The 11,455-nt window shown below is 45.8% G+C and overlaps 1 protein-coding gene across 1 annotated transcript; it reads left to right on the top strand.

Annotated features, from left to right (window-relative positions):
• Positions 1 to 1,719: 1,719 nt before the first annotated feature.
• Positions 1,720 to 10,550, top strand: scrt2 (scratch family zinc finger 2). Its single transcript, XM_028994907.1, has 2 exons — positions 1,720 to 2,428; positions 6,535 to 10,550. The coding sequence occupies exons 1-2, from the start codon at positions 2,263 to 2,265 to the stop codon at positions 7,365 to 7,367; spliced, it is 999 nt and encodes a 332-aa protein (XP_028850740.1). The 5' UTR covers positions 1,720 to 2,262; the 3' UTR covers positions 7,368 to 10,550.
• Positions 10,551 to 11,455: the final 905 nt, after the last annotated feature.

The following is an 11,455-nucleotide window of genomic DNA, read 5'->3' on the forward strand; positions in this document are numbered from 1 at the left end:
TCTTGGTTTAAAACCACTTTTGAGTGCCGAAGAGGTGTTCCAGGAGGACCTGTGGAAAATAACAGACTGGAGAGGCAAGGACTAGAGAAGGAGGAAGTAAAGTTTTTTTACTCGAACACTCAATTCTTAAAGTAACATGGCACAGAGTGACATACAAATGTGCCTTAGCAGCCTTTGTGGCCTTAAATAAACCTTACTGAAGACATTTATCCATGTTACACCAGGAATGGAACATTGTCAATTCTATATATATACTGTAATATGGCACAATGATAGTTAAAAAGAATAATATTTAACTCCATATTCGATATATGTATTCCATATAGTTACTGTATTAATAAAGTGTAATAAAACAGTTAACAGAATAGTAAATATACTAATATAGACAGAAACTTTCAATTGTAGATAAAAGTTTCTTAAAATCTACATCATTTATTGTACACAAGCCAGTTGTCCTTAAAATAATAAATCAAGATATTTTACTTGCTTTCAGGCTTCATTTAATTTTTTCGCAGTATGTTTATTCAACCCACAGGAAGAGATGGTTTGTTCAATTTATTGATCATAATGTTATGTTCACTGATATCCTTCCATTCAATTAGCCGTGCACCATTCCTGAAAAGGCGTGGGTTTAGGAGAGGCCCACATCAACACCATTCTGTATGGGCTTTTGTTAAATTTCAGCCCTGAGATTTCTGACACGTTCCAGACATTTAGTCAAATGATGCTTCGCTTCCACCCCCCCCCCAAAAAAAATGAAGCAACAACCTGAATCCATTACAGCCTTTTGATGATGGAGAGAGCCTGCAGGCTGACTGATACAGGAGCGCTGCTGGGTTTTTTTTCCACATCGGCTCTGCATTTGACTTGGTGTTGACCATAAATCCAAAATAAATCGGTGAAATTCTCCCGACAAATTAGTAAATGTAGGCCTCGCTCTGCGCGCTGTAGTAATGATAGAGCTCGGATAAATGGATTGGGTAATTAATTGGCCACGCATAGCAGGACACACTCATCTGAGGGGAACTCAGTCGGCGGGGGAGTGTGTGTGTGCATGTGAGAGCCATGCCTCTGCTCTGCATACACTCCCTGTAGCACATACACACACACACACACACACACACACACACACGGAACTAACCCAGCTAAAATGCTGAGAGGGCTCTTGCTACAGGATATATCTTGCAGACGGGGTGTGTCTGCGTGTGTGTTTTATGTGCATACGTGTGCGTGCCACTGCAGGGACGTTCGGGGGATCAGAGCGGATCGGGGGAAGAGTCAGCAGTGCTTATAACAAGCCGAACATAAACTGTGTCACTTCATCGCAAGACAATGGGAGACAGGACACCCAATGTGCCCCGATCCACATGTCTCCATTGTCTGCCCGCCCCCTTTCCCCCTCTTCTCTCGCAGCATGGTGAATGAGTAGAAAGGGTGGGGGTGGTGGAGGGAGGGATGGAGTATGAGAGGGAGGGGTGTGTGAGGGGCAATGGGGGGTCTGGCTGTGTTCTTTCTCCTCTGTCTGTCTCTCTCTCTGTGTGTGTGTGTGTGTGTGTGAATGCACAGACGGTTCAGTAGTAATTTGATGTGTGTCCCCGGGGACGTTTGATGGATTAAAGCTAAGCAGCCCCATTTCGCTGCACCACCTGATCGCGCTCCGCAGTGCCGGCCTATAAAAAGGCTGGTGTGACTGCTGATCTCAGCTAGTCTGACAGTCTCTCCATCCACTCTCTTTCTGCTCTCTCTCTCTCTCCCTCTCTCTCTCTCTTTCTGTCTCTCTTTCTCCTCCTCTCCTTCTCCCCGGTGCCTTGGTAAAGCCTGCTGTGTTACAGGAGCTATCCAGTGCTGAACGAGAGTCTCTCTCTCTCTCTCTCTCTCTCTCCCCCTCTCGCTCGTCATTTCTCTTTTTTTTCATATCAGGGGAGGGAGCCTGTTACAGTTACAGCAGCACACGCAAACGTCGCCGCCAGCATCCGCCGCTCGCCTCCGGTTTCCATCTCCTCTCCTTCATCCTTCTTTTTCTGTTCCAGGAGCTGCTTTTTTTTTCTTCTTCTTTTTCCTCCAAAAAGTTGAACGCAAGGATTTACCCAAAACCTCGGCATCGGCATTGCATCGCTTTCCAGGAGGCTTTGTTATTCTTCTTTTTTTTTTTTTTTTTTTAAATCTTCCTCCCATTCTCTTTTTTTTATTTATTTATCACCGGGTCGGTCGGTCTTGCCCATGCTTGCCGTGCCTCCACGTTGCGCCCCAGCCCTTTGAAACATGCCCCGCTCATTTTTGGTGAAGAAGATCAAGCTCGATGATTTCTCCTCGTCGGCCGTGGCCGCCTCCAACCACCACAGCCACCACCATCAGCATCACCTAGACGACTCCTACACTTTCACCCGCTCCGTCACCGACTCGGTGGGCGTCCGTCTCAGCGAAAATGGTGAGTTCCATCCCGCCTCCGCCAGCTCAGATCTGAGGCTCCAGCATCAGTCGCTTTAAAATAAAAAAAAAAAAAAACCCGCAACTTCCAGCCAGCGTCTCCTGCTCTGATATTCCATCGTATTTTGCTTGTTAATTTGTTTTATCGCGGTGCACCCTTGACACTGCGGTCACAACAGTTGCCCCCCCCCCCCAGAATTATCAACAGATGTTATGCAAATCTGGGTGTTGTCCGTCCCCCTGACCGTCCAGACTTTTGCTGGTTGTTTTTTCCGTTTTCTGGTGATGTGCAGCAGTAATCCGGGGCATGCTGGAGGTGGGGGTGGAGGGGGCGGCGGGGCAGACCAGCTTATGATAATGGGGACACAGTGTATGCCTCTCATCTATGGCAGCTTTACATTTTTGCCGTACAAAGGCGGGCGCTGGATTCGGAAGGGGGGGCACGAGGGGCCGAGCGGCCAGCCGTCGCCGGCTATTGTGTGATCTGAAAAATTCATGAGGGCGACAGATCAGCGAAGGACGATACATTCGTCCTTAGCTGCTATTGCCCTTGAGTTTCCAGCGCGTTCCATCGTCCAATTCCCAACCCCCCCCACCTCCGCCCGTTCTCTCTTTACTCCACTCTCTGACACACTCACTCTTTCATTTTTTTTTTTTCATCCTCCCCTCACCTCCTTCCGGCGTTCGAAACCACGCAGGAGCTAGAATTTCAGTCATGCGGGCCCAAACGCCGCCGCAGGAGACATCCTCACACAGCGCTGCCGGGAGGGAGGGGGTGGAAAGGCGAGAGAAAGGAAGGAAGGAGGGAGGGGGGGCAAGGGAATGCAAAAAAAAAAAAAAAAAAGAGTCCATAAAAATGCTTACAACAGCACCCGACTGAGGTCACATGACTAGGCGTGATACAGTAAACAGCACACACACACACACACACACACACACACTCACGTACAGAGGAATGAAGAAAACAACAACATAGCTCCACAGATGCCGTAAGCAGGCCACGCTGTGCTAAGCTAAGCTAGGCAGCGCGGAGCGCTTCTGCTGGCCGCTCCCGGGGCAGATTTAGGACGCCAGATGTCTGGCTGGTCTTTGTTTTGCTGGGATGGTTTTGTGCGCTAAGCAGCTCTGGAGCTTTGGGGACCGCGGCGACCTGCGAGGGATGCGCTCCACCTGTTACCATAAAACAAGGGACAAGTGACATCGGAGTCAGAGCTCAAGTGCATTCTCCTGCAAAACCTGCCATTCTCACACGACCATCTACAATTAAATCATCTTTTTTATATACAAAGATTTTCATACAAAGAAACACATGAAGGCAATTTTGTAGATATTAAAGATTACAATTCTAATGCAATGTTTTCCTTTTTTTTTTTTTTTAATGTACAGTCATTGCATCCAGCATAATACTAATTAGAATTTTTTTTAACTATTTACAGACATAGAGCCGTATCAGTGCCTCTAAACACCCAATCCAGATGGGTTTCTTTTGTTGTGCCCGAGACAGGGGTCATTCGCCGCACGCTCACTGAAGGATAGTCCTGCGTCAGCACTACCGCTTCACGTAGCACGTTCATCTTTCTTTTCCTCCGACTCTTCAAATGTCTGCCTGAAAACAAAGAGGGGCGGGCGGGGGGAGTCTATTAATTGCATTTCAAGAAAGGTGCTGACTGTTAAATAGTAATGTTAATAATTTTTGTTATCAATACGATTTTTTTCTGGCCATCTCCGTAAAACCGAAGCAGGCCAGGGGTGCCTTTGTCTGTGTCTTTGTCTGTCAGCGTGGCGGACACTTGTTACACGCAGCCTGTTGTGCGCTGCATAGTTATGCATCGAAAAGAACAACATAAACCACAACAGTAATAAAAACGGCAATGAAAATTTGGTACATTTACGATGCAGATTTGAACCGTAGCTGCTTTCAGCACGTGTAAATTACAGGACTGCGCTGGTGTCGTGGCAGCCTTCACTCCCGTCGTTCCCCTCGCACGCCTCGCGCTGCTGCGACAGCGTTTTCGGCCCCCACGAGCCCCCGGGACTGGGCCAGGCTCATTAAACGCTTTCTAATTGCTATTCTAATGACCCGACTCTTGATGGCCCTTAAACAAGCTTACCGCAGCAGGCAGGTAGATCCGCTGATGCCACACACACGCCCCCCCCATCCCCTTGTGCTCTTTTTTCCTGGAAAAAAAAGAACTTTTCACTGGTACCGGGTCGCAGCTGAGGTGTTTCATCCTGGATGTCCCGTGTCCTGTTATTTAAGCCCGGGCACGTGAACAGTTGCACTATTTTACAGGCGATGGTTTATTGATCGGAGGTGGAAGGAAAAAAAAAAAAACTTTGAATTTCATTAAAAAGAAGTCAATACTTAATTTCCACCGCTTGCTGCACACACGCTTTCCGAGTGGCAGTTTTATTTTTTTTTTCCCCGCAGTTATGCACTATTTATCGTCAAGGGATTTCACGCCTCATATCACATTTGATATCGGATTTCTTGCGCCGCCACACCCTAAGAAATAGCTAAATAAATGAAAAAAATACAAAAGCACAAAAAACCCATGCTGATGCACACCTTCTGTGCTCCCCAAAAAACAACCCAGGCATATTCTACAGCTTCTCCGAGGGAGAGCCGGAGAGCCTTATGGGGCCACTCGATCGCTTTGCATTGTGAGGGGCCATTAAAGGGGGTTGGGTCCCAGGCTAGAGCAGGTGCCGGCATTCTGAAAGTGAGAGAAGTCAATAATCTATTTAGCAGCAAAAGACGGACAAGCCGCGTCAAGATTCATTGGCTAAATGCAGAGCCGTCAGAGGGCGAGAAGAGAAAAGGGCCACTGCTTCGCGTGTCAACGTGGGAGGGACAATTGTTTTTGCGATTCAATAAACGCTATTCACAAGGAGCCTACAAGGGCCTGATTTAAATGGAGAACCTAATTACAGAGTCCAATTTTAGCAGATTGGGGGAGAAATTGGGAGCACGTGGGGCAGTGAGAGACACTGGTTCCAGATAATGGATTGAATAGCATACGTAGATGTTAAGGTAAATGATAATGAGGAAGATGGTTTGATGAAGGAATGAAGGCCATGGTGCCATCACAGCTTGGGTAAACTGCTGGAGCATCATCCCGTAAGCGACATGGCGTTCAAGAGGCCGACCGAATTCGGTGGCAGTTGACGTCTCACAACGCCGCACGGTAACTCGCCTCGCTGTGAAACCACTCAGAGGCCGGCGTGTCACCGGAGAGAGGGCCGCGCGCCCTCCGCCTCGCCGCGGAAATCTTACCGGGAGGAGACGAGAGCAATCAATCAGAGCACCTCCTCTGAGACTGATCTCCGCGAGCCTCCTGCACTGCAGGTCCCCTTAATTAGCTATTATCTCCTCCGAGCCCCTCCGGGTTACATGCACACAGAATCCCTGGTATCTGAATTAGCATTAATCTTCACCGCAGGAACGTGTCGCGGGTTCGCCACCAAGTGCCGAACTGTTTGCCGGGACCAAATTAAATCACACTTTGTTTTATTGTTTTGCGAAGGTAGGGGACTGTAACTGTTTCGCAAGTGTAAGGTCAAAGGCTTCCTCGGGTTTCACATATATAGATATATGAAATCAGTGCTTGGTAGTAATCTTGGAAAAGTGAAACTGACTACCCATTAGTACCCTGTTTTAAATTATGTTTGAAATTGGAGGAGCTTGATGATTGACAGCTCTCACACACGCAACTTCCTCATTCAATATGATTGAAATCCGCACCCGGCTTTAAATGTGCACAAACATTTTTAGACTTTGTGCACTGAGTGACAAAAGTGATTACACCCCTACAAAGTTGTAGCTTGTCTATCGTCTTCATGAATAAGATATGAAGCAGTCTATTTATTTATGTGCAACCTGAGGGCACCCTCATACTAGCGAACAAGGCACACACTTTGGGCATAGAGCTGTTCTCAGTGTCTGTTTGAAAGTAGTGCCCCCGATGCTATAAAATGGCACTGAGGGCACATCTATGGCTTAAGGCGGTGGTTGCCTTTTCACTGTGATGTGCAGTAAAAGTAACAGTGACACATGCACTATAAATGATAAACAGGCAAGATAATAAGTTGTCTCTCTGTCCCTAGGCTACATCCAGGACTACATCACACCCTCCGTGTACCAGGGTGACAAGAAAATGGAGCTCAAGTTGGCCTCGCCCATTTCTGAGCCCCTGTATACGCAGGTAAGCAGTGGGGGGGAGGAGTACTGTGACCCCGACCTGGAGCATCCAGACAGCCCCCAGTCCGGCATGACGGCCAGAGGTTTCTACAGCGGCGAGGCCGAGGCCCTGACGGAGGGCTACACCATGGATGCCTTCTTCATCTCCGATGGACGCTCTCGGCGGAAAGGCGCCGCTGAGCCGGGGCAGGGGCGCAGCGGCAGCGGCAGTCGGTCCGGAGCCGCGGCCAAAGCCCCGGAGGCCAGAGGCGAGTCGGCCGCGGTGGCGGGAGTCACGCCCCGGCACACCTGCAACGAGTGCGGCAAGACCTACGCCACCTCGTCCAACCTCAGCCGGCACAAGCAGACGCACCGGAGCCTGGACAGCAAGATGGCGCGCAAGTGCCCCACCTGCGACAAGGTGTACGTCAGCATGCCGGCGCTGGCCATGCACGTGCTGACGCACGACCTCAAGCACAAGTGCGACGTGTGCAGCAAGGCGTTCAGCCGGCCCTGGCTGCTGCAGGGCCACATGCGCTCGCACACGGGCGAGAAGCCCTTCGCCTGCGCCCACTGCGGCAAGGCCTTCGCCGACCGCTCCAACCTGCGCGCCCACATGCAGACGCACTCCGCCTTCAAGCACTACCGCTGCAAGCGCTGCAATAAGACCTTCGCCCTCAAGTCCTACCTGAACAAGCACTACGAGTCCGCCTGTTTCAAGGGCTCCGGGGACGAGGATGAGTCCGGCTCGGAGAACTGACCCCCCTCCCCTCCCCTCCCCTCCCCTCCACGTAAAAGGAGGAAGTACGTGACGGATGGATGGGAAAAAGGAAGAAAGGAGTATCCGACAAAGCTTCCCCAGCACTATTTTTTCTTCTCGTTTACTCCTCAGAGCAGCTCGAATCCCTCAAGTTCACACCTTCACACCTTTTTCTCCCTCCATTTTTTTAGAAAGCAATATTTTCACTGAGATTACTTCAAGGAGAGACCAGAAAAAAAGAATAATAACAATAATTACGAGACAGTAACAACAGAAAATGCTGGATTTTTCCTCAGTACAGTTGCTACAGTAATCGTCCACAGGAACACTTTAACTCTAATCGAGACGCACGAACACAAACACACACACACACAAACACACACACGCTTTCACACCAACATTTACTCTTACACACAATTATTTACGAGGCCTGGCATGTGAATTTTTATCAATGACTATAATAATATTAATAACAATAGTAATAATATTTAGAATACCAATATTTTATAGCAAATCATATGGGAAAATTGAAAAAAAAAATTCAAAGAACAGCAACGGCGTTCTCTTCTTTTTTTTAGAAAACAAAAATAACCTCTTGTATTTTTATGCTGCTTTTCTTTTCTCTCTTTTTTTTTGCTAAGAATTGAATTCTTTTGCAACTGCCAACATGAACTTTTTATGAAAAAAATGTGAAAAAGACAGTATTTGCAAAAACAAAAGACGCCATTGAAAAGTTGAAAACTTTTTTTGTCACACTTTAAAAAAATACCTTTTAATTCAACAGTGTTATTTTTATATTGCAGTTCTAACAATTGCTATGTAATGTTTTTTGTGCCAACCGGCTTGTATGAAGCAGTCTTTGTAACTGTGGGTAGTTTGTGGACTGCCTCACACAAGACATCTATAGCCCTGTCCTTTAAAGCATACAAAAGTATTATTGAAATATAAACAGACATAATTCAAAATGTCATTTACCCAAACACAAGATGAAAGAAGAAGAAATTAATATAATTCAATAATGGAAATGACGGGCTATATTTGGATTTTAATTGGAACGAGGGCTAGGGTTAATTTTCCATTTAAAATGTCAACATCGGTGACATCACGGGTGAACCTGTTGGAACATGCGATGATATCATGAGATTTGAAACAATTATGCACTTGCCAGAGCATGTATAACTGGGACGGTGATCACGGACTTAAAAAAATAATAATAAAAAACCAAATACGCTAGCCTTCTGGTGACAAGCAACACATCCTAAAGCAATGACAACCCAATCCGCTGGTCTTCCTGCGCCACCGTGACTGGCATGAACTCTGATTCCACAACGGGATTACGCCAGTGTTCCAGTTCTGCTCTTCTTCCTCCTCCTCCTCCTCCTCCTCCACAATTACCTCAACAAAAACAAAAGAGGAAGGTATGAACTCATACGCCCTCAGTTACAAAGGCATTTTCTGTTATTTCTCTTTTTTTATGTGTGTGTTCCGCTGAAAGCGATCGTCACTTCTTACATGAATTGTGTCATTTTTCACTGTCTATTTATTTTAAATGTATATTTATTTACTTATTTATTATTTAAGTATTTATCTATTTATTGATAATTTAATTTATTTGTTTTTTATGATTGAATGAATTGCCATTGACCTTGTAAGATGCTGCTGATCTTCAAAGAAAATGTTTATATGCATGATAAACTGTAGACAGTCCGCGGGACTTAGTGTTTTTTAATTTATTATTATTATTATTTTTTAAAGAGGAACAATGTACAGCATTGGGACTAAATGAATGCAGATGATATGTATTTCTCGGGCAATAATTTTTTCCTTGGCACTGCAATTGACTTGTATAATCATAGCTGACAATTTAGGGCAATAAATGAAACGAAATGAACACAAGACAACAAAGGGATTCTCCATTTTGTTGTTTTCCTAAAGTAGCATGGACACCTTTTCAAAAGGGTGACTTGAGGTCCATAGTCCTCGTGGCTAGTCTTACGGCAATAATGTACAGGCCGATGACAAATCTTGTTTTCAAGCACCACATGCATGCATGACTCATATTCATCATGTTTTACCACGTCTGCTGGAATAGAGCATTAAATGTGCATGATGACATGAAAATCATTGTCACTTCTCATTGCCATTTGGGGGAAATACATCAGTCAGACCAATCAGGGTCATCTACAGCATTGCCCGTGTCTTTGAAATCTTAACTGTGTTATTTATTGATTATGTCCAGAGAGGTGCAATGCAACTGGCTGACGTGAGGTGCAGACTTCAAGAAAAATTTCAAGGAAAAGAAACACAACGACTAAAGTAGAAATCATATATTTACTATCGTAAATGCTTGTTTAAAAAGAACTGTGCAAGAAAATGTACTTATGCTGCAATCGGTACAAGGTGCGGGTTTTCTGCTGTAGTCAGCACTCCTGGTGTGAGGTGGGAACGCGCTCTTCAAAATAGGGTGGAAATTAGGGTGTTTGTTGAAGTCGGCAACATCACATCTCAGCTCATGGAGATGACAAAGATAAACGTTGGTCGTCATCATGCCAAAAAAAAAAAAAGCAGTCAAAATCCCTTAATTGTCCCAGGTTCTGTCGAAAGAAGAGCTAAGCCCCAGACACATGAAAGAACACAAGCCGAGTAGGGTGGATATCGGTTAGCAGCCTAACCTCGGGCGTGATTGACAGCACTCTTCTATTGTGTAAACAAATTCATCTCTCGCAGCAGACAACAAAGACCCGAAGGCGAAGGCCCGAGTCCTGACAGCACGACAGTAAAATGTTGAAAATCCTTCTTTGTCTGTCGCTCAAGCCTTTTTTTTTTTTTAAATATCTATTCTTATTTATGGCTGGTCGTTCCATTGCTGTTACATGCCGTGCTTTTTAAGTTATTTGTATCTTTACATTTGTTGGCGCTCTTGCATGCTGGCTGATTTGGCTTGATATAGGGGTAGATGTGGAAGACGGGGCCGTGGGCGGGCGAACAGGTGTTAGTGAACAGACTGCAGATAGAGACAGTAATTGAGTCAGAGCGTGACCTTCAAGAGGAAGGCCTCGCGCCAGCAGGCAAATGCATTGTCAGCTCTTTGCATATTCTAAAATGGACGACACAATCATTGTAATGGTGCGCTCGCCACCCCCTCCACCACCACCACCACCAAAAAAAAAAGAAAGCAAACAACGTGCAATGTGTGGAATACCCCATGAGCACCTCCACCTCCCTTATTTTTCCTCCACTTCACCCCTGGCTTCATCCTCTCCACCCTTTCATCCGTGACCCTCTTCAATTTAACCATTGACTTTCATCCTCTGTGTCCTCAACACGCACCACGGCTGCTTGCGCCTTGAGGAACGATGAGTGACACGCCCGAACCACCCCCCACCCCCACCCCACCCCGTTCCCGCTCGGAGCATTGTGATGCACTTCATTAGCCCGGCGTAACTCATGTCCACCAGAAGCACAGACAATTATTCCCAGTAATGTTCGCTTTTTTTTTACCCCCTTCCGCATGCATCTCCATCACCTTTACAATGAGCTTTTCTGCCAAATGTTCAGGTCCACTAGCTTGAGACTAAAAGCAATGATTGGTTCTTTAATGAACAGATGTATTATGCAGATGAACGTGATGCCAGGCAGAGGACATACAAAATATTAGCTTTACCTCCCCTCCTTCACCGGAAAAATGGACACATCAGTTTTTCTATCTTATAAGCAATATCGCAACCAAATTATGCTTTTTTTATTTTTATGTTGAGTACGCTGATCAGGTAATGCTGCAAGGTCAAGCAGTTCTGACATGCTTTCAAAAAAAAAGGGGGGATAAAAGAAAAATGACGAAAAAAATGAAAACATTGTTCCTCTTTGACGGGCTTGTAAATATGTGCGTGTATATATACATATATCACAGCAATAATATAAAAATGCATGTGGTACATTTCTACTGATTGCTTTTTAAAACAATTTCCTTTTGGTGAGTTCCTTTCTGAAGCAGATAAATACAGGTACCAGTTGCAGTCTGGAAAGTAGATGTAAAATCAGGGAAATGTTTTCATAAGGCGGTGTCTGAAAGTAGGTTACTAACCGTC

Source organism: Denticeps clupeoides, chromosome 10 (assembly GCF_900700375.1).
Source record: "Denticeps clupeoides chromosome 10, fDenClu1.1, whole genome shotgun sequence".
In the NCBI taxonomy this organism is placed as follows: Eukaryota; Metazoa; Chordata; class Actinopteri; order Clupeiformes; family Denticipitidae; genus Denticeps; species Denticeps clupeoides.

Coding starts and splice junctions, on each gene's coding strand:
- scrt2 (XM_028994907.1), top strand. CDS start 2,263: ATGCCCCGCTCATTTTTGGTGAAGAAGATCAAGCTCGATGATTTCTCC. Junction 2,429..6,534: donor CGTCCGTCTCAGCGAAAATG/GTGAGTTCCATC, acceptor CTCTGTCCCTAG/GCTACATCCAGGACTACATC.